Here is a 24853-nt window from a genome sequence, read left to right as displayed (position 1 = left end):
CCTTTTTTCCCCTATAACTTTTGTTATAAGTTTCTTCATAAAATTAAAAACAGGAAAGTTATAAAGTGTTACAAACCTTTTACTCATCTGGTATTTTAAGCGTTTTTCAATTCTTTCGTCATTTTGCGAATGATACTAACGGCTACGGTTTTATTTTCTTTAACTGTTATTAAAAACAAATGAAATCGTTTTACTAAGCTATCAAGGAAGAAGATACATTTTGTCTTCTTGATTGCAAACAAAAGACATTCCTTTTATAATATCAAAAAGGAAAATGTATAATTTAATTTATGAATGTTACGGTTTAAGTATACATAGGCCTATTTATGTCTAATGCATTTTTGCACACTTCTTCTTTCTCTACCCTTTTGTACTCTTTTAAAGCGCTGGGTTACTATTTTTTTTCTAGATTGAACGTTAGAGAGATGGTTACACAATGCGGTCTTCTTGGACGTGGACGATGCAAAACCACCGCCGAGACAACACAGGATAATCACAACACAGGGGACACACCCAATCACGTGGTATGAACATAATTTTTTCCATTAACCATGCCGGTAATCAAACCCGGCCCCCCAATCGGGAGTCGAATACGCTTACAGTCATTCGATATGGCACACTATTTTTTAACACACGAGGAAAATGGGATTCTGAAAAAACATCCCCTAAAAATCTTGTGGGGAGGGGAATTACTTGATGTGGAAAACAACTTGAGTAAATATGGTAAATCGTATACCGAGTGTGCAAAATGTTACGCCCGATTTTGAAAGTAAGATGTAGGGCCTATTATTTATTTGTTTCAACACCATGGTTACGTGAACTATAACCACAACCATCACACAGTAATTCTACCCACAATCAACAGCTTCACAAAATAATAACAGAGAGAATAGAGAGAATATCATCGAAATGATAGCCGTCCAAGTCTTGGATTTAAAATATCGGCATCCTAATCAATTCAAATGAACAAAAAAGAAAATGTAAATTAATCTTAAAAAATACATAATGAAATTTTAAGAAAGAATATTCTGCGACAAGATGTGGTAGCTATCAAAACGATAAAAATTTATTGAAAATAAATAATATACAATGAATATTATAAAGATGAATAGCGATGGTGATTGATGATGTTTAATCTTTCTATATGGGGATGCTTGCATGAATAGAAACCGCGCGTAACTTTGTACACATCTGTTATTATAAATATGTAGCATGCCTATATTATTAAATACAATATAGCAATTTATCATACATTAGTTACTCTTATATAATATAGGGCCTATTACATTACGTGCTTTAGTTTCAACGAGTTTGACAAGCAAATTATGGATACGAAAATTAGATTGGATACCGGTATGCTTAAAGTTTGTTGTACTGCGTTATTATCACGATCCACAAAGGCCAAAGTTTTGTTAAAGTTTGGGATATAAACGAAAAATTCTTATTTCTAAGGAAATATCCAGCTCATATCGAAACAAAACTAGTGTGAAATAAAAAATTATTATAATCTTGGACATTATCTGCCACTACGTCCTCTAGATCACGAAGAAGCGAAGATGCTGAAACACTTGGAAGCCGTAGTCCCATATCATAGATTTACCTGTGAGAACCGTCGCCGCCGCCGTCAGCAACTGCAGCACTCTTCGCGCTTTCATGTTCAACTCCTGTATTCTCTGCTCACTGTGAGGCGCTCCGTTTCGCGACTGGGTTTAAGAGGACGGCTGGCCGGCCGGTGGGTGACGTCACGAGGCAGGCGGTAGTCTCGACTATCGTCTCCCACACGCCCGTCAGATTTGGGGTTGCCTTTCTTCGGGGATTGCTGATTAACCCCCGGTTGTAATTTATTGTGACTCTGTTTCATTATCACAATGCGATATCCACGATTGAATAAGTTCTGTACTGGAAAAGTGTCGTTAAAAAAGAAGCAGCGTTACTTTTCACGCACGAGCGAGAAATACTCGACACCGAGGTCGAACCAACGGCCTCGTGCCAACGCCGCTTGTTGATAAGGAAGAGCGAGGTCTCTCACTTGTTCTGTGAACATGTAAGGCGAGCGTTGGACGACCCAGGAAATATCAAGAGCTTCTTGAGACTTCACGGAAAAAGAAACAAAGGAAGTTTATTATTATTATTATTATTATTATTACTATTATTATTATTATTATTATTATTATTATTATTATTATATTCATCATCATATATGCGAAATTATTATTTTTGAGTATTAGATGATCGAGGAAATATAAAGAGCATCGTTCTGACAGCTATACAAACCTTTCAATGTTTACGATTATGGTTATGATTATGATTATTTTTATCATCATTATGTGTAAAAATATTAGTGAATGTTGAACGGCTAAGAAACTTCATAGTGCTTACCCAATGTTATAGAAATATCATAATTCGAGATTTGTGATATTATTATTATTATTACTATTATTATTATTATTATCATCATCATCATTACTGTTATTACAGATACTACTATTATTGTTATTATTATCATCATCGTCATTATTGCATGCAAAGAGATTGCTAGTGACTATTTAACGACCGTGGAAATATCGAGAACGTCTTGATAATTTAATCTTTATGATTAGGGTTATTGTTATTATTATTATTATTATTATTATTATTATTATTATTATTATTATTATCTTTAAGAGTCTCATTAGTCATTATTTAGCGATCTTACATATATTAGAAACATAATATTGCAGGGAAATAGCAATATTTCAATGCTCGTGATTAAAGTTTATTATTATTATTATTATTATTATTATTATTATTATTACTATTATTATTATTGTTATTATTATTATTATTATTATTATTATTATCTTACAGATATCAGAAACATTAATATTGGAGGGGAGCAGAAACGTCTCAATGCTCATTATTAAATTTTATTATTACTATTATTATTATTATTATTATTATTATTATTATTATTATTATTATTATTATTCCTCAACTGGTATCTATGGGTCAATATAGACCCATATGGCTTGGTATCCTTACGTACTTTTAAAAAGCAATACCAGTTGAGGGTTATTATTATTATTGTTATTATTATTATTATTATTATTATTATTATTATTATTGTTGTTGTGTTTGAAAGGATTATTACTGATTATTTAGTGATCTTACAAATATGAGACACATTAATATTGCATGGCAATAGACACATTTCAATGCTCATGATTAAAGTTTATTATTATTATTATTGTTATTATTATTATTATTATTATTATTATTGTTGTTGTTGTGTTTGAAAGGATTATTACTGATTATTTAGTGATCTTACAAATATGAGACACATTAATATTGCATGGCAATAGACACATTTCAATGCTCATGATTAAAGTTGTTTATTATTATTATTATTATTATTATTATTATTGTTGTTGTTGTTGTTGTTGTTGTGTATGAATTCACTTTCTACCTCCAATTTGTGGAATATTAATCTCCAAGTGTCTTGTCTTAAAAAAAGAAAAAACAAAACAGAAATAAATGAAGTGCTATCCGAATTATCGCGAATTTCGTATTGAAGTCTCAATTAGTAAGGTTTAACTGTTATCTACATGTAGGCCCTACTCTTTTGTATTCTAAATGCAATTTGGTTTGTTCTATTCGAATATGTTCTATTGCAATCCAAATCATTCTAATAGTTTGGTTTCTGACCTGCTTGCAGGTTTGGGTAACCACCGTGTTTACCACCATCTTTAAATTGTTACTTCACCCAATAGCATTCGAATTAATTCGTTCTGAGCAGTGATTCGTTTATAGCTCTACGCCATAAAAACAACAGCTCCTTTCCGTCACTCCAGCGAGGTATGGCAAGTGCTTTGCCACCCAATAGGCGATCGAAATTTTCACTTGTTCGTAATGCGCACGCATCTAGCGTAGATACATATTTTTATACCTGCTATAGCGGAAGGGGTGAATTTTGCGGGCAATGGTGGCGGTAACAAGTGAATAGGTTACCATTGTTGCTGTCAATCAGTACTTTTACTTAAACTCGACTTTGACTCAAATAATGTATGTTCAACACGAAATCAATGTTGCAAATGCTTTCTTAGATATTTTATGTTAAAAATAATTATTATTTTAATAAAAATACACATTTGCTTATAAAAATAGGGAAGTAGGTATAATATGAGAAATATTTTTCTATCATCACATAGATTTATAACTTCATTATCTAAAGGGCCAAGGTCACATCCACATACCTCAGCAGAGGTGAACGATCATCCAACCAGTGCGGAGGTATCGTGTGGTCAGCACGTTGATTTCTCCTCCCTCCCAGCCTCTATGGCAGTGATTGCCAAAAGCTGTGTCGCGACACATGCCCCTGCCTCCACTCAAGCGTAACCATGGCATCATACCCCCAACCCTCTGTTTACAGCCTTCACTTCGATATAAGTAAAGACATTTATCAGCAGCGGACGTACACATGTAATGTGACAAATGTGTAGGATAATATGTTTCGATATATTTTCCAAAACAGAAAACAAATAATATGTAAAAACTTAATTTTAAGGAGCATGGGAGGAACAGTATTTCTTTTGTGCAGATGACAAAAATATGAGATACCGGTATTTAATTTGTTGTAAAATTTTAAACGAAGTATAAAAGAACACTGCACGTTGTCATTATTCTTCTTGTTACAAAGAGTACCACGTCCTTACCTGCAAATTGAATATTTCATTAATAAAGAAACAATAAAAACTATCGGCTGCTATGTCTTAATCGGGGTAAAATACTTCGTTTTTTTTTTTCGGCGTATGTAGTGTAATTTGAATATTTCATTAATAAACAGACAATAAAAAGTATCGGCTTTTTCAAATATCTGCTGGTGTAAAGTACACGTTCTTTTTATGGTAAATAAAAATATATTGCATTTTATTAATAATACAAAAATAATGAAGAGGAAGATAAAAGTTAACACAGAAAAAGTGTGTGTAGTTAATAAGTAGAAGAATATTATATTGCTTTTGCTTTTGGTCACAATCCGTCTCTGCATTGCCATTCATTACATTACCTGAGGAGATACCCACTTCAACCCTCTCCCTGTGATAGTGGTGTGCGGATTGCATTTCTATTACGTCACAATTTCGTGGTGTTTGGCCACCACTGCTCTATGGCTAGTTTCCCTAACCGAATTTCGCTGCCTATCGTAGCGCACGAAATTTCTTCCTCATGAGGACTCGAACCAGCGCGCATTCTGTAACACGAGTCCTAGGCATGATGTCTTAGACCACAAGATTACGTCGCGGGTCGTTTATATGTTTACGCAATAAGCTTAATTGAGAACAGATGTATAATAGGGACCACCCCTCAACATAGTGCGCAAAATAAAGGTCAGTGGAAGTAACTGTTAATTAGCGTTTTTATGACTCGATATTCGATGAGCTATAGACTCAATCGGATATAGATGAGGTGTAAATGCCACCAAAATAAAGAAATTAAATTATAAAACTTTTTCCACCCTTCATATTATATTTTCCCGCGAAAAAAAATACAAAATGGCGTTGCTATGAAATCTCTCGGTCAATTATTAATTTAGAGTTTGGCAACGTATTTCAACGTATTGGGACGGTGTCGGGTGTAGTTCCTGAGTAGCTCAGGCAGTAGAGCATTCGTGCTCTAAGCGAAGGGTCCCGGGATCGATACCCAGCGCCAGAACAATTTTTCCTTTGAAATAATTCATAGGGAGGTTTACCTGAAAACCATATTTTCATAATATAGGCTATACGTCACGTTAATAGAAAACACAATTCAAGTCACACAGAGTTTGTGTGCACTCAAAGTTGGGTTTCTGGCGCCTTGTCAACCCACTTGAGTTGTGTGGATATAAAGGAAAAATTTGGAACGGTGGCGGGTGTAGTTCCTGGGTATCTCAGTCCGTAGAGCATTCGTGCGCTAAGTGAAGGGTCCCGGGATCGATACACAGCCCCGGAATAATTTTTCCCTTGGAATTATTGAAGTCTGCTTCAGAGACAGTTTTACCTGAAAAACCAGATTTGAGTATTTCATATCGATTAACACCAATGTACAGAGTGATTCGTAAGTAATATTACCAATTTCAGTTGGTTATTCTTTGAGATATTTCAGACAAAAGAGTTTAATACAATATTTTGTTCCTTTTGCTTCCTTTTCAAGATAAAAATTATTTTATATGAAACATTTCATTGTGTGTTTTGGGAAAACCAGTGATTTAATTCCTAATATGCTCAATCAGTTTAAGAGAGCAGTGTATTATGATAATAAACGATTGAAAGAATTTTAATTTTATCCTTTAAATGTGCAGAAATTTGATGCGAACAAATGTAACTTTTCGTTCTGGAAAGGAATTTTAAAATGTTACATTTGTTTGGATCAAATTTCTACAGATTTAAAGGACAAAATTAAAATTCTTTCAATAATTTGTTATCATAATACAATGCTATCTTAAACTGACGGAGTATATTGGAAATTAAATCAATGGCTTTTCCAAAACACGCTATGTAATGTTTCCCCACACAAAATAATTTGTATCTCGAAAAGGAAGCAAAAACCAGCAAAATTGTATTAAGCTCTTTTGCTTGAAATATCTCAAAGAATAACCTCCTGAAATTCATGACATTGCTTACGGTTCACACTATATATCGATCGTAATATTCATACCAATCAACCAGTTAGGAGGTGGCCCTTACAGCACATCTGTTCCCTTAATTGTTACAGGATATCGTGTTTACGTAGGCCTACATCGAAGAATCATGTGCAGCACAAATTTGCTTAAATATTCAGGATTATAAAATATATTTATTTAAATTTTCAATCGTATTTTATAATCTTGTAACTTACTTATCGCAAAACCAAAAATGAATTGTAGAATTAAATATTCAGATCCGAGACATGATTTAACAGAATATTTTAACGAAGAACCAGTCTACATCGGTCAGTAGGCAGACTTGCAACAAAGAGGAGCGCACGAACCTATAATATTCCTGATGAAAAATCGCCTGTGGTACGGATTTTCTGTGATTAATACTGTATTTGCTTTGCCATTTTTTCAGTGCCCTAGTAACGTCGACAAGCCATTTCATCAGTTATCAGCATCAGTATCAGTATCAGTGTCTGAAGCTATGCATAAGATCTTCATATGAAGTGCCGACTACTTTCCCAAATAGGCCATAACTGGATAAAACACAATTTCGTCAACAATGGTATGCGTAATAGTCAAGGCGTTACGTTCACGATGCGTGAAAGCTCTGGACGTGCGTAGAGCATCAATTTTATTTCTGCAGCTGGTGTCCCAATTTTTTTCAGGTTAAGGCGCCATACCATGGCGATAACACGTGTCACAGATTCATTTTAAATTAACACTTGAATGCATACAATACAACACCATCTCAGGATCTGTTTTGATGTGACTTGGACACCTTATACAAGACGTGTTTCAATGTCTTACATGTGACCTAGGAACCCCACGCATTTCTGTGATTGAACAGCTAACATGTGACCTGAGATTTCTTTATAAGCCCGTGTTTGAACGGCTCTAATAATATGTGATCCAGGAACACTACACAAGTCTGTGTTCAAACGGTTAATGCGTGATGTGTGAATCCTATGCAAACCTGTGTTCGGTATGCTAACACGTGACGTGGGAACCCTATACAATCCTGTGTTCGAAAGGTTAATATGTGATGTGAAAATCCTATACAATTCTGTGTTCGTACGGTCAACATGTGTAGTATGAATCCTACTGAAGCTTGTGTTCGAACGGCTAACATGTGACATGGGAATCCTATACAATCCTGTGTTCGAAGGCTAACATGTGACGTGGGAATCCTATACAATCCTGTGTTCGAAGGCTAACATGTGACGTGGGAATCCTATGCAATCCTGTGTTCGAAGGCTAACACGTGACGTGAGAATCCTATGCAATCCTGTGTTCGAACGGCTAACATGTGACGTGGGAATCCTATACAATCCTGTGTTCGAACGGCTAACATGTGACGTGGGAATCCTATACAATCCTATGTTCGAACGGCTAACATGTGACGTGGGAATCCTATACAATCCTGTATTCGAAGGCTAACATGTGACGTGGGAATCCTATACAATCCTGTGTTCGAAGGTTAACATGTGACGTGGGAATCCTATACAGTCCTGTGTTCGAACGGCTAACATGTAACGTGGGAATCCTATACAATCCTGTGTTCGAACGGCTAACATGTGACGTGGGAATCCTATACAATCCTGTGTTCGAAGGCTAACATGTGACGTGGGAATCCTATACAATCCTGTGTTCGAATGCTAACATATGACGTGGGAATCCTATACAATCCTGTGTTCGAACGGCTAACATGTGACGTGGGAATCCTATAAAATCCTGTGTTCGAAGGGTAACATGTGACGTGGGAATCCTATACAGTCCTGTGTTCGAACGGCTAACATGTAACGTGGGAATCCTATACAATCCTGTGTTCGAACGGCTAACATGTGACGTGGGAATCCTATACAATCCTATGTTCGAACGGCTAACATGTGACGTGGGAATCCTATACAATCCTGTATTCGAAGGCTAACATGTGACGTGGGAATCCTATACAATCCTGTGTTCGAAGGGTAACATGTGACGTGGGAATCCTATACAATCCTGTGTTCGAACGGCTGACATGTAACGTGGGAATCCTATACAATCCTGTGTTCGAACGGCTAACATGTGACGTGGGAATCCTATACAATCCTGTGTTCGAAGGCTAACATGTGACGTGGGAATCCTATACAATCCTGTGTTCGAATGCTAACATATGACGTGGGAATCCTATACAATCCTGTGTTCGAAGGCTAACATGTGACGTGGGAATCCTATACAATCCTATGTTCGAACGGCTAACATGTGACGTGGGAATCCTATACAATCCTGTGTTCGAAGGCTAACATGTGACGTGGGAATCCTATACAATCCTGTGTTCGAAGGCTAACATGTGACATGGGAATCCTATACAATCCTGTGTTCGAAGGCTAACATGTAACGTGGGAATCCTATACAATCCTGTGTTCGAACGGCTAACATGTGACGTGGGAATCCTATACAATCCTGTGTTCGAAGGCTAACATATGATGTGGGAATCCTATACAATCCTGTGTTCGAAGGCTAACATGTGACGTGGGAATCCTATACAATCCTGTGTTCGAAGGCTAACATGTGACGTTGGAACTCATGCAATCCTGTGTTCGAAGGCTAACATGTGACGTGGGAATCCTATACAATCCTGTGTTCGAAGGCTAACATGTGACGTGGGAATCCTATACAATCCTGTGTTCGAACGGCTAACATGTGACGTGGGAATCCTATACAATCCTGTGTTCGAAGGCTAACATATGATGTGGGAATCCTATACAATCCTGTGTTCGAAGGCTAACATGTGACGTGGGAATCCTATACAATCCTGTGTTCGAAGGCTAACATGTGACGTTGGAACTCATGCAATCCTGTGTTCGAAGGCTAACATGTGACGTGGGAATCCTATACAATCCTGTGTTCGAAGGCTAACATGTGACGTGGGAATCCTATACAGTCCTGTGTTCGAACGGCTAACATGTGACGTTGGAACTCTTATACAATTCTGTGTTCGAACTGTTAACATGTGTAGTGAGACTAATGTCCTGCAATGTTAGAACATGAGAGAGGCAACCAAGACATTACAAACTTCGTCTTATTTCATATGCAAAAACTAATCGCAAGATCTGTGCTAAAATCCTTAAGTAGTTAAAACATGAAGGGGTGAGAGTGGATAACAGCGAATATTTTTATAACAAGGTGGAACAAACACGACAGGCCTCCTTCTGCAAAGGGAACATCGGCGAATATCGAACTTCGCCATACTAAACAACTTGAACCAAACGTAACGCCTGTAATGCACGACGCTATGGGAATCCTATAAAAGTCTGTGTTCGAACGGCTAACATTTGACGTGGGAATCTTATAAAATCCTTTGTTCGTAGGCTAACATGACGTGGGAATCCTACATAATCATATGTTCGAACTGTTAACACGTGCAGTGGGAATCCTATGAAAGCCTGTGTTGGAACGACTAACATGTGACGTTGGGAATCCTATAATATCCTGTGTTCGTACGGCTAACATGACATGGGAATCCTATATAATCCTATGTGTTCTAACGACTAACATGTAACGTGAGAATCGTATATAATTATATGTTCGAACTGTTAACCTGTCCAGTTGGAACTCTAGGCAAACCTGTGTTCAAACGACTAACATGTGACGTTGGGAATCCTATAAAATCCTGTGTTCGTACACCTAACAGGACGTGGAAACTCTATATATACTCCTGTGTTCGAATTGTTAAGGCGTTAGGTATAACTTACAGCAGTAACATTTTTGGAAATATTCAACATTTTTTCCCTCCATTACTGTGTCTTGCACAATAATGAAAATTGGTATGTGTAAAAGACTGTCTTTCTGCTATATGAAAAAAAAATATTTTTAAGATAAAAAATTATTTATATATCTTTTTTTTTAATTCAAAATGATGGCAGTTTACTGTGCAGTGATGAAGCGTTTCCCTCATAACTCATAAACGTGTTAACTTTTTAATGTTCTCTCTCTTTTATTTTATTGCTGAAACTCGTGTTTACAATATCATGGCCTTTCAACTACATTCCTTAATTAATAATATTTTTTTGTGTTAGAAGAAAATACTGATATTTGACCATTTTTTTAAATTAATTTTATTTTTTATCAGACAATCTATCAAAGGCAGAGAAGTGATCTTGCATCATATGAGCCGTTCAGAGCAAAAGTGGTGTAAGTCAAAAATGGGTAATGAGGATTAAAGTAAACATTCTGTAAAATACATCGCAAATTAGTAATTAATATTCATTTTATTTAAACTATTAGTAGTCTGTGGATAGCAAGAAGGACATATTAATTGCTACTTTGCGCTGTATTTTACAGAATTTTTACTTTAAACCTCATTACCCAATTTTGACTTACACTACTTTTGCTCTGATCGGCTCATATTGTAGATATGACATTCATAAACACACACAAAAACGTTTATCACAGAATGTTGGATAGTTTTTGAGTTATGTGGGAAACACTTCATCACTGCACAGTGAACTGAATTTTGAAAAAAAAAAAAATGTAAACAATTTTTAAATTGTTTTTTTTTTTCATATAGCAGAACGACAGTGTTTTACACATACTAATTTTCATTACTCCACGAGGTACAGTAACGGAGGAAAAAAATGTTATATATTTCCAAAAATTTACACTTGTAAGCTCTATCTAAACCCTTAACACGTGTAGTGGGAACCCTATAAAAGCCTATATCGAACGGCTTGTGCTCTGGGCATCTGTGCAGGATAGTATTTGAAAGGATTGCATAATGCATAATAATCTGAGCATTCTGTGCAATTCTATTTGCAAGTGACTTTGTTGCTCTAAAGGCCTACAATTCACTGTTTTAACTGTATGAATGGATGCCTCATTGGAGCAATTTTTTTTAACTAGGTGGGCACCCTATACAAGTCTGTATTTGAACAGCATCACAATTGACATTCACTTGAACTGTCAAACGTGATCTTGAATTATTTCCCCTCTTTGAGGGTGAAGGTCGGCCTTCTTACGCGTGCGCAGAGGTCTATCAACTGCTGTCACGCGGAAACGGTTCACACACTGTTCTTATCACATGTAAATCGGTGAGTTCCAATGCCGTGACCATGAGACACTTAGCTTGTCAAGTACGATGCAAAGCAGTGAGATATAACCTACCCCTGTTCTTTTTGTTAGAACGCAGATTTTAGTGCAAGCTCCGAGATATCTCTTCTAAGCTTTGTAATGCAGTATTCAGTACAAGTAATGTGATATTAATTTGACTTAGAACTTATTCAGTCACTTTCAGCTACCGGTACAAGAAAAAATGACGGGAGATTCGTCGAATCCCTAATTGCGTGAAATGTTATGCTGTTCATGATTGTTATTATAAGCATGATTGAAATATTGAAAGGATATATGTGATATTAAATAAAATTTTGATATTTCTTTTAATTTCTGTCATATTACTCCCACAGTCTAGTAGCCTATATACAGTCACGAAGCTCAATACGTAATAAATATGCATCCACAGATAGTTGCTAACCACTAGGATCGCAACTATCGCCTCATTACAGACAATGCAAAATAGTACCTACACAGTCTGTTGTTCCTAGCACCCTCAAAACTCAAGCTTCGTGACTGTATATGCTAGACTGTGGTACTCCTCACTTTTAAATTTAACAAGGCACAGCCTTCTCGTTAATTATTTCATAATTGCTTCCTCATTCTATGAGGCCTAGTCTCGACACAACAATGTGCAATGGGCTGCAAAAGAAATTCTTAGTCGTAGTTGCTATCGATTTGAAATATTATCGTGTTAAAAGGACTTCGCTTAGGAAACAATAGAAATAGAGAAACACAGAAGGCATTGCATGTAAACTCTATTGTGTGTGTCAAATAATAATAATTATACAAACTCATCTGAACTGGCCTGAATTTACTAGAGTTTTTTTTTTTTTTTTTTTCCAGAAGGAGAAACGTGTAGTTAAATGTTTTAATTAGTTCGGAATATGTATGATAGTATTTCTTGTGTTAAATTTTAACGTACCTTATTAACATGTTTCGACCTATTTTGGGTCATCTTCAGAACTGGTCGTTGGTTGGTGTTGGCGCCTCTTGTTTCCTGTGTGGGTGCGTTCGTAGTGTAGAATCAAAGAGTGTATGTTTTTTGAAATTGAGTTGTGTGTTGAGAACATCGTTGGAGTGTGTTTTCGTGTGTCTGTATATTTCATATTGTTCCAGTGTGTTGAGTTTCTGGCTATTTGGTTGGATGTGCAGTATTTCCATGTCTGTGTTGATGTCTCTGTAGGTGTGGTTGGCATTTGTGATGTGTTCTGCATATGTGGAGGTGATTTGTAATTTTGTTATGGCTGTGATGTGCTCTTTGTAACGTGTTTGAAATGATCTGCCTGTCTGTCCTATGTAGAAGAGCACATCACAGCCATAACAAAATTACAAAACATCTCCACATATGCAGAACACATCACAAATGCCAACCATACCTACAGAGACATCAACACAGACATGGAAATACTGCACATCCAACCAAAAAGCCAAAAACTCAACACTGGAACAATATGAAATATACAGACACACGAAAACACACTCCAACGATATTCTCAACACACAACTCAATTTCAAAACACATACACTCTTTGACTCTACACTACTAACGCACCCACACAGGAAACAAGAGGCGCCAACACCAACAACGACCAGTTCTGAAGATGACCCAAAATAGGTCGACACATGTTAACTAGGTACGTTAAAATTTAACACGAGAAAGACTATCATACATATACCGAAGTGATACAGTGTTAAAAGTTGTGTAATCAAGATGTTTTAATTAGATTCAATTTTCAGTTCTGCATCTGTATTTATAATAAAATTTTATATTTATATCTAAACTAATAATAATTTTTTTTATTTTATTTTCTTGGGTTATTTTACGAGGCTGTATCAACATCTAGGTTATTTAGCGTCTGAATGATATGAAGGTGATAATGCCGGTGAAATGAGTCCGGGGTCCAGCACCGAAAGTTACCCAGCATTTGCTCGTATTGGGTTGACGGAAAACCCCGGAAAAAACCTCAATCAGGTAACTTTTCCCGACCGGGATTCGAACCCGGGCCACCTGGTTTCGCGGCCAGACGTGCTGACCGTTACTCCACAGGTGTGGACAACTAATAATAAATCTGTAACTGAAATTTTTCTGGTAATTTTCGTTTTTCCAAAAATAATTGGTGTTAACATACTATATAGGCTAATTAACCATCCTGAGACCGAAAATCGCATTTTTGAAATGTTTGTTTGTATGTCTGTCTGGATGTTTGTTACCTTTTCACGCTATAATGCCTGAACCGATTTATGTGGAAACTGGAATATAAATTAAGTTCGTTTTATCTTAGATTTTAGGCTATATACTTACTTACAAATGGCTTTTAAGGAACCCGGAAGTTCATTGCCGCCTTCACATAAGCCCGCCATCTTTTAGGCTATATGGCATTCAAAAATATTTTAATTAAAATGGGGTTTATAAGGGGGCCCGAATTAAATAAATCGAAATATCTCGCTTATTATCGATTTTCATGAAACTAACCATTTTACATTCAAGTCTTTAACGTGAAACATTTCCTCACAATACTTGTAGAGACCACCTCTGTGGTGTAGGGGTGAGCATGTTGGTCTCTTACGCAGAGGGCCCGGGTTCGATTCCCTGTCGGGTTGAATTTCCTGTTTGAGGTTTTTCAGGGCTTTCCCTCAACCGTAAGGCAAATGAGAGGTAATTCGGACTGCAACATCCTTGAATATCATCGGCTTCATTCATCACCAAAAATCATATTCATAACAAATCAGTAATATATCTATAGACGCCATCTAGTTCACAACAATAGAACCAGTCTCAACAATAGTACACAGACCTTCGGATTTCACCCAAAAGATTAACTCGCGATATGACCAGAGATGTTAAAGAGAGTATAAATAACAGCAAAAAAAATGTTGTAAAATAAAAGTATATGAATAATTTAAAATAAATTCATATTAAATAATAACGTGAACATGTTATAAAAATCGTATTTACATGTTTTTAAAAAACTAATCTCAGGAAAATAGCTTTCCACCTCGCCTCCTCGGAAAACGATATAAATACGTATCGGCATTTCTTTTGTAGCGCAATGTACTTGATATTCGAAAAAATTCACACATCAATATGACGCCAATGAGTTGTTTGACATTTTATTATAACGAATTATGATATGTAACTACAGAGAATTTAATTCATTTAGAAATTATTATCGCAGTTAAGTATTTTAGAATAGACTATATTAAATAAACTACAGAGTGATTTATATAGAACTAACACATTTCTTTCTTTCTTTATTTCAAAATGAATGACGCTAGCCACAGTTTGTTATACCTCAAATTAGAGTATCTTTGGGAGATTATTAACCTCTATAACAAATGTTGAAAATTATTTATTTATTCGGCTGGAAATTCACTTAATGACCAATTTTTAACGTCAAATTAAGCAGGAGTTTTGATTCCCTGTCACGAGATGCGCAGATGTTTATTCTTTATTCCTTATTGTTGGCATCTGTTTTCGACATTTTGTTTTAGTTACTGAAAATGCAGTACACATTAAATCAACGGCTCTTTCTTGTGAAGCAATACTGGATTACGAATTCAATTATAGCTACTCAAAGAGCATACTAGAGAGAATGTGGTGTTCGTAATCACCCCCCCCCCCGAAGAAACACAGTACTGGGACTGGTAAACAAATTGGAAACTTCTGCGCATCTCGTGACAGGGAATCAAAACTCCTGCTTAATTTAACGTTAAAAACGGCAATTAAGTGAATTTCCAGCCGAATAAATAACGAATTTTCAACATTTGTTAAGAGGTTAGTAATCTCCCAAAGATACTCTACATTTGAGGTATAACAAATTGTGGCTAGCATCATTCGTTTTGAAATAAAGAAGGAAAGAAATGTGTCAGTTCTATATAAATCACTCTGTATTTCCATTCTTTTATTCCCCTCAATTATTAATCACACAGATTTGTATACGATTAATGATTATAAATTCATTGCCATATTCATTTGTTTCCCCTTTATGTTTTTTTTTTTTTTTTTTTTTTTTTTTTTCGCGGCTGACTGGATTCTGAACTACTTTTGTTTTAAACAGATCATAATTTCAGTCATCCAAGGTCGACTGTAATAAATGACGTCACTGTATTAACAGAAAATGAAACCAGATTTCTTGAATGCCATGCCCGTAAACATTTCACTTTGAAAATACTACGTAAAATGTCAATGTTGTTAATATTCTTGGAGAAAAATCATCGTAAATTAAATCTTCACTTGATAGTTGCCCATTACAGTCATTATTGAGGAAATCAAATCCCCTTACACTGTGGCAATCAAACTTGAATGTGGCTACGTAATTGCTTAGAATACAGCGTCCAGTAGATACTGCGGTATATCCATTCTAATTAACCTTATTCGTTGTTTGTTGTGATAATTTTATTCTGATTAAAGTGATCGCAATTAATATTGTATATTGCATATGGCTATTTGATGGTGAAGGCTTCGTTTCACGAGCTAGATCGTGTGCCTCTCGCGTGAATTCTCTCCTCCCAGGTGCGCTACGCCCAACCTTGACTTTGTTACTGTATGGCGGTCAGGGCTTCACAGGAAACGACGCAGCGATACGAAGGTTCGGCAACAGCGGCAAAAAATAACCAAAACAAGACCCGCCCTACATGTCCTTAATTCCTACCTCCCTTCCTCAGTTTTCCCCTCTTCTTTTGTTACTTAAAACTTCCGTTTCATCTCATATTATATTCCTACCAAGAAGGCAGAGAATCCATTCCATCCATCCCCTTGCTTCTTTGTTCTTTTTTTTTATCTTCAATTCGTTTTCCTTTGTGATTCTTCCCATTTCGTTTATTTCGTTCTGATTTGTTCATCTCTTTCTCCATACCTAATCTTTTTTTCCATTTCATTTGTTCATTTTTTTTCCCCGCTTTTCGTTTCTTTTTTCGGTAAATTCAGAGGAGACATGTCCCATGTACAGTAGTGGCAATAAAAACCGGACCGACCCTTGTAGCTGATTTCAGAGCCTTGTTCACTCCAGAGCACGATAGACTGGTAACTAAAACTTTCATGGTTCGAATCCTGCCTGGGAAGGAAACGTTTTTTTGTTCCTTATTCAAATTTATTCCCAATACTTTTAGATTGCTAGTGAAATTAATTTATTTTTTATTTTATTGGGTTATTTTACGACGCTCTATCAACATCTAGGTTATTTAGCATCTGAATGAAATGAAGGTTATAATGCCGGTGAAATGAGTCCGGGGTCCAGCACCGAAAGTTACCCAGCATTTGCTCGTATTGAGTTGAGGGAAAACCTAGAAAAAAACCTCAACCAGATAACTTGCCCCGACCGGGATTCGAACCCGGGCGACCTAGGTTTGCGGCCAGACACGCTGACCGTTACTCCACAGTTGTGGACGTGAAATTCATGTTCTGGGAATAATAAATTAATTAAGTAGTATAATATCGGTGCAAACGAAAAGTATTGGGAATAAATTTGAATAAGGAACAAAGAAAAGTTTCCTTCCCAGGCAGGATTCGAACCACGAAAGTCTTAGTTACCAGTCTATCGTGCTCTGGAGCGAACAAGGCTCTGAAATCAGCTACAAGGGTCGGTCCGGGTTTTTTTTTTTGCCACTACTGTACATATATCGGTTTTGCTTTAAGTAATACAGAAATTCTGTTGATTTCGGTTCTTATTTGAATGCAATGAAAATAAGTAGTCATTCCTTTAATTTATGGCGTGAGTTGTCGACTGATTCTCAACAAAGAATGCATGCATCCTGGGCCAAATAACCTAAAACCAAAGGTACTTCTACCCCTGCCGTGGTTGAGTGGTCAGGACTTCTAGCCTGTCATGCAGGCAGTACGGGTTTGAGTCTCGGTCAGATAAAATCCATAGTGACACTTGTGACGGATAAGGTCGCAGTTGGGGTTTTTCTCGGGGTTCTCCCGTCTCCCCACATTAGCCATCTACATTACCGGTTGTTCTATATGGTAGTAAAACTTGGACTCTCACTTTGAGAGAGGAACAGAGATTAAGGATGTTTGAGAATAAGGTTCTTAGGAAAATATTTAGGGTTAAGAGGGATGAAGCTATAAGAGAACGGAGAAAGTTGCACAACGCAGAACTGCATGCGTTGTATTCTTCACCTGACATAATAATTATGAACAGTAAATCCAGACGATTGATATAGCAATATATCCTGAAAGGTCGCAATGCTGTGTAGTAGTGCCCCCTCCCGAAAGTCCATTCCATTGGATTCCATTTCATTTCAATATTGATTGGAAATGTGTCAACGGGATTTAAATCAAATTTGGAAACTATTTGAGCTCTTCAATAATAATCTGACAAATAACTTTTATTTCCAGAAAGTGTAAATAATTAAAATCGACATTTTGAGCCGTGTGTCCGGACACTGTTGTCGAATGGGGATAGCATATTTGGTACTCATTCTTCCATACGCAGCGAACCTTAGTGCAGTCAGCTGGTGTAGCTTTGGGAATGCACTTAACTTGAGGGTTAGCGCACTAGATCTTGACAGATCGCAGTGCTTGATCGTAGTGTTCCCCTCCCGAAATTCAATTCAAATTCAAAAGTGCTTCCAGAGACCTCCACAACGGCCCAGCTCATGGGCTGCTTCCACACTAGATCATATTGGATTTCGCAGTCTCGCACGGAACAAACCCGTGACGTCACTGGACGGGCCGGGTTGCTTGCGAAGCGGTTTTGTGCGGTGGGCTGGTATCAGGTCCAGGGCAATTTATTTGAATGCAATGAAGATAAGTAGTTATTCCTTTGTGCCGCAAATTGTAGAAAGATTCTCAACAAAGAATTCAAATAACCTGAAACTAAAAGTGCTTCTAAAGTCTTTGGTCCAGGACAATTTATTTGAATGCAATGGAGATAAGTAGGCCTAGGCCTAGTTATTCCTCTAATTTGTGTTGGAAAGTGTCGACTGATTCTCAACAAAGAATGCATGCGCCCAGGATCAAAGTTGTGCCCTGGATCAAAGGAAAAAAATCAAGAGAATTTCTGTATTAATTAAATCAAACCCGACGTAACTTCATGGACACGCCTCCTATGAATTTACGACATTTTTAACTTCTCTCTCTGCTTTCTTTTTTTCTTGTACTGTCTGTTTCATTTCTTCTTCTTTCTTACATTCTTGCATTCCTTTACTTTTGGTACTTTTTGTCTCAACAATGCTCAGACCAAGCTAATTGTTCACGTAACAGCTACTTGTCGCAGTTGACGTGTGTTTTCTATTTTTACACCCCCACGCGTAAGCTAATGGAATAAATTGGACCGCAGTAATGACGTGTGAATTGCCTGATCGCACTCTCTTCAGGGCTGGCCAGTCTTAACAGCGTGTCGCGGCAGACGAATTCCTGCAACTCGTGGCCCGGAAACTGCGGTTGTTTTATTTCGTGTCGGTTGCGAGGGGAGACGAACCTCTTTCATCTTCCTTGCCGGCCTTGACATTCATCGCAGCAGACTGCCTGGTCCTAGCACACGGTACTTTCACCAGTCCACTCTCACCTACCCGGTTATTTTCATCCAGCCACCGCGAAGAATTGAATTTATAATGTCTTCTTCTTTTGCATTTCCCCTCTCAGAAACTCGCCGCTTTTAGCTTTCACAAACCTCGGTTTTCTCAGTTACTAGTCATAAGTTCCCTTTCGCTCATAACTTTATTAAGAAGCCTATATATTTTTTATTTCAGGACCGGTCTGCTGCTTCTTCTTTTCCTTGCTGAGTACCAGTTCATAATTTCCTTCGGCAATCTTTATTCTGGTAGGCCTTGTACATTTCCTGCGTTTTTGTAATGGAGCATGTAACACCCATTCTAGTCCAAATCTAATCATTCCGTACATTATCTCTTCGAGTTAGTTGTAAACATTTTCTCATAAAATTCATTTTAACATTTCATTAAGGAATACGACATAGTATTAATATTTAGTATTTATTTATTTAACCTAGTAGAGATAAGGCCGTCAGGCCTTCTCTGCCCCTCTACTAGGGGATTACAACTGCAATATGAAGAATAACATTACAATTAATATTGGAAACTAATGCTTAGGAATGTTCTTGGATTTACAGAAAGGTTTTAATACTATTAATCATAAGACACTCCTAGAAAAATTGTATGTGCTAGGAATAAGAGGTGTGATTTATAATTTATTTCAATCATATTTCATTAATAGAACTATGATGACAAAGATTGGTTACCGTATTATATTAGTAAAAAAATTGATGTGTATATTGGAGTTTCACAAGGGACGATTTTAGGAACTATTTTATTTTTAATATGCATTAGTGATTTATTAAATCCACATTTGAAAAATAATAATATTCATATGCAGATGATACAGTAGTGATATTTAGGTTATTCCTAGAATTAAGTTTATAAAAAAAACCAATATAAATATAATCAAAGATTGGCTTGATTTTAATTTTCTTTCAAAACAAAATTAATAAGCTTTCCTTAACATCTATTGCTCAACAATATTTGAATCATCATAGTAATTTAAGTTTAGTAATACATAATTGTAGTTCTTCTATTTTTAATTGCAAATGTCTTCCTTTGAAAGATGCTGCGGTTGTGAAATATATGGACATCTTAATTGATCAGCATCTGAACTGGTATTCCCATGTTTCTTATCTATGCAGCAGATTCCGTAAAACAGTTTACAAATTTGTCATTCTTCGCCGTATTTTACCAACCAGTATCTTGCGTACAGTTTATTTAGCTCTTCTTCAGTTCACCATCCAATATGGCATTATTGCGTGGGATGAACTTTAAACATTTCTTTAGATCTTCTATTTTTTTTTTACAAAAAAGAATAGCTAAAATATGTTTAAAAACATATTGATTACTCTTCTGAATTAATCTTTTCTGAATTTAAAGTCTTTAAAATTGAATAATTATACAAATACCTACACATTATTGATGTATTATCACAAAAATCGTAAAGATTATAATATGGTATATACCATTTTCTTATATTTACAATACTAGACGAACTGCTAATTGAGACGGTTCCTCGTATAGGATAAGGAGGTTTTGATTAGATTAGTATTTCGTGTTAATATTCTCAGATGGATAGTAAGAAGCGCGGACGTGTAAGGAAGTTTCAGAATGTGAGGCGGAAGTAACAGGTGGACAGGAAGGCCGAAGGGACGCTACGCGGACAGGAAACATGTGTCCAGGCGTGTTCTAATATTTGTAATATCTATAATATTTTTAATTATTAGACCTAATATAATTAGAATTTTGTTGGGTTGAGATGGTTTGGGTTTGGTCTCTTATTGTTTAGTTATTTATTATCAAAATGTTAAGTCTTATAATGCAGGGATAATTACTGCATTATCTAACCGGATTGGGGATGTTTGTTTATTAATAGCTATTTCTTGAATATTAAATTTTGGGAGATGAAATTATATTTATTATTTGGAATTATTAAAAGGTAGTTTTGAAATAGAAATTATTTCCTTTCTTGTGGTTGTAGCAGCAATAACTAGGAGAGCTCAAATTCCATTTTCTTCTTGATATGTGCTGGTATAGTAATTCATGTTATAAGGGATTCTCAAGATATTCGTTTTATAGGTAATTTATCCTTTCAAATACCTATAACTTCAACTTGTTTATGCATTTCTAACCTTGCTTTGTGTGGGATACCATTTTTGGCAGGATTTTATTCAAAGGATTTAATTTTGGTTGACTGATGAGGGAATGTATGGACTTTGCCTGCGGGTGGTCAGTAAGATGACGCCAAGCCAGGTTCCAAAAGAGATGATCTGGTATATGTCAGAGAATTGTCAGGACGCCGGAAGTAAGGGGATGTTCAAGTTAACGAACAATTTTTGAAGAACGCGTCTTAAGTGACGTAAGTGTAATCATGGTCAATCAGGATTCTTAATAGAGACACGTGATATATAGATAGGAGGGCGAAATTGTATGTTTGGTGGTTGAAAGTAGAGGATAGATTTGGCAGATAGAGAGAAGGCATATAGACAGCGTACAGAGAGGACGTACTCCACATATTCTCGGCGAACCTAACTCGGAAGGATAACAATTTACGGACTTAGAATTTTTCAGTGGGTTTAGTAAGAAGTCGTGTGTTGCATCATTATTATAAGTCTGAATTCTTTTCTCATCATTATTATTACATTCGGAATAAATTGTCATCAAGTTATCAACTCTCCGTTATATTACTGGTGTTTTATAGTACAAAATATATAATTACGTGAACTCAGAAATTAGTCTACCAACTTGCGGGAAGTGAGAGCGAGATATTATACACTTGGACGCGCATTTCTGCTAATCTGAAACGAACACTTAATAATAATAAACGTTTTCATAGATCTTACCAACAACTTCTGGTGTGCGCCTACATCATTTCAATCTACGAGCATGTCTCCCAACCCCCATGTTCCGACCGTTTTTGCAGTTGACCTGGGACCTCATCCTCTACCGGAGTAATCTCGAGGAGGCTGGCGCCCAAATTAATCAGTGTACATAGTTAATTATTGACATCGACGTGCCTCCTTGAGATACTTTCCATATACGACGGAGCTGGCAGCCGAGGGCAAGGAAAGGCGTCGTGGGCAACAACGACGACGACCGCCGACCGCCGCATAATTTACCCTTAAGAGAGCAAAAATTTGTCACAACTGCAGATTTAAAACACAGTATTAGTCTAGGTCCAAGATTATGTAATTCCATGATTAAAATGCACCCTGAATTTTCAACACTTTCTCTTTTTAATTTCAATAAAATATTAAACATCAACTTATCAATTATACTTAAATTTATATTATGTATAAAGTTTTTTTCATGTTTTTTGTATATGTATTTATTTATGTATGGCTAGTACATGATATTTACAATCATTGACTGAGGTAAAAACAAGAAAGTGGTGAACAAATCTACGAATTAAGTAATCAAAGACATTCGGGTTCTGGCTTCCCAGTAGCGGTCGACTTCCTTGGAGGATTTCAGAGCAGGGCATTTTGCAAGATGTTGTCTATTTTTTTTTTGTATATGTAGATCTATACATATTATTTGTGTGCATTAATATTCATATTTCTGTTTTATAATGGAATAACGCGCGAACACGATCTTTGCCCGCTTTTTTATGCTTTGTATAATTAATTTAGTATAAATAAATATCGCATATCGAACTACTCTAATTTTGTCTCGGTATTTTAAGAGTCCACATTCCTGCTCAATAAAATATAACATTTACTATGGAATATTCTCTTTTTTGTTGTATTTTCTCTAATATTTTTCCCACAGTAGTCTATAAAATGCCTTTCTTGCTCGTTTCCACATCCTTACTATAGTTTCTATATTACTTTAGCCTATTTCTTTGAAATATTTTAGGAGAGGGTCAGGATTCTGCACAAAATCCCGAGAAACTTTAATAAAATTTTTGTTTCCCAAAAACTTCCTTATATATTTTTGCAGAAAATAACATAATCTGATTTATCTTATAGTACCCATGGAAATTGCTTGACCTAAGATGGTTGAATACTACGGCCATTATGAACTACCTTTTTTTCTTCCACTGCTTTGTTCACCCTTACAGCAATGATGCACATAAGCTATTACATAGTTCCACTGCGATTAGTACAACCTGATTTCTTATTGTTCCCGTTCATTGCACTTTTATTTTGGATAGTTCTTTTTATTATTTATCCATTCTCAGTCGTTAAATCGCTATCATTGATCACCAGCGACGGCGATCATAACAAAAACGATCACTGAAACAGAATGTTGATAACAGTCACTTTTATATTTCGTAACAAATTTAATTGTTTATGAAAAATATAGAACATTAATAATAATTTATCTATTGTTTATTATTATATACACTCTTAATTGAACTGTTAATTCTGTATTATTCTAAGAGGGATGAAGTTACAGGAGAATGGAGAAAGTTATACGACGCAGAACTGCACGCATTGTATTCTTCACCTGATATGATTATAGAAACTGGATTAATCTTGCACAGGATAGGGACCAATGGCGGGCTTATGTGAGGGCGGCAATGAACCTCCGGGTTCCTTAAAAGCCATTTGTAAGTAAGTAAGTAAATTCTGTATTATTTACGCTTGGTAATACTTTATGACCGCCATTGTTCAATCGAAATAGTTGATACACTTGAACTAAACTGAAAAAAATGTGGATCATGAACAAAGAAAAACATCTAAACAAACAGACAAGACACACAAATAAATGCATCTTAAACGGAGTATACAAACTATCATGCAACAGTTGCAACGACTTTTGCTTTGGACAGACTAGAAGATCATTTCAAACACGTTACAAGGAACATATCACAGCCATAACCAAACCACACAACAATTCAACCTACGCAGAACACAGCACAAACTCCAATCACAACTACAGCAACATAGACACTGACATGAAAATACTACACATCCAGCAAAAAAAAAAAAAAAAAAAACACACACAGAAACTTGACACTCTAAAACAATATGAAATTTATAAACATACAAAAACACACCCCCAGTACATCCTGAACACTCAACTCAATTTCAAAACACATACCCTTTTGGACAAAATCATGAACACACCTCACTACAACCGGAAACCAGAAGATAGCACGTGACATTCACTAGGCTTAGAACAATGAAGAATATAACTTCGAAAGCAGTCAGCCAGGTAATTTCCTAAGAAGTTAACACAGTAAAGAAATAGTAAAGTTAATCAGTGAAAAAAGAATTGGATTTACGTTACATCATATGCGGGAATTCACCGTTCTCAAATGCAGGAGGAAAGAAAGATGGAGTTGCGTCACTAACAAGTTCTTTGCGTCAGCTGATTCTCTCAATGGATTTGAAATAACCATTTGGCTTATGTCCTAGTTCAAGTTTCAAACAAGTATTTTTAACATGAGAAATTTCTCTTTGAATTATTTGGAGAGGCGAGGGGCAATGCTCTGGCTTTATAAGTTGAGGGAGCAGGAAATGCTTCGCTCCCCTACCAAAGTCGCTAACTGTGAACCGAGGTATTTTTCAAGTTTATAATTTTAAAGTAAAATTATTAGGTTTTAATCACAGAAACAAACAAAACATGTTGGTCTCATAAAAAGACACTAAGTTTCTTATTATA

At 36.1% G+C, this 24853-nt stretch overlaps 1 protein-coding gene and 1 long non-coding RNA gene across 2 annotated transcripts in view; one reads left to right on the top strand and one right to left on the bottom strand.

Annotated features, from left to right (window-relative positions):
- The window catches only part of LOC138699576 (carbonic anhydrase 2-like), a 117533-nt gene extending 115799 nt beyond the window's left edge, over nucleotides 1-1734 (bottom strand). Inside the window, exon 1 of the mRNA XM_069825575.1 lies at nucleotides 1601-1734. Coding sequence (XP_069681676.1) covers nucleotides 1601-1655 — 55 coding nt within the window. The 5' untranslated portion in view covers nucleotides 1656-1734. The remainder of the gene's footprint in view (nucleotides 1-1600) is intronic.
- LOC138699578 (uncharacterized) overlaps nucleotides 1-24853 on the top strand; it is a 177811-nt gene that overhangs the window by 129629 nt on the left and 23329 nt on the right. The window contains exon 3 of the long non-coding RNA XR_011332033.1: nucleotides 410-524. This is a non-coding gene — a long non-coding RNA (uncharacterized lncRNA). The remainder of the gene's footprint in view (nucleotides 1-409; nucleotides 525-24853) is intronic.

Source organism: Periplaneta americana, chromosome 5 (assembly GCF_040183065.1).
Source record: "Periplaneta americana isolate PAMFEO1 chromosome 5, P.americana_PAMFEO1_priV1, whole genome shotgun sequence".
NCBI lineage: Eukaryota > Metazoa > Arthropoda > Insecta > Blattodea > Blattidae > Periplaneta > Periplaneta americana.
Note: the sequence above shows the minus strand (reverse complement) of the source record. Positions and strands in the feature narration are given on the sequence as shown.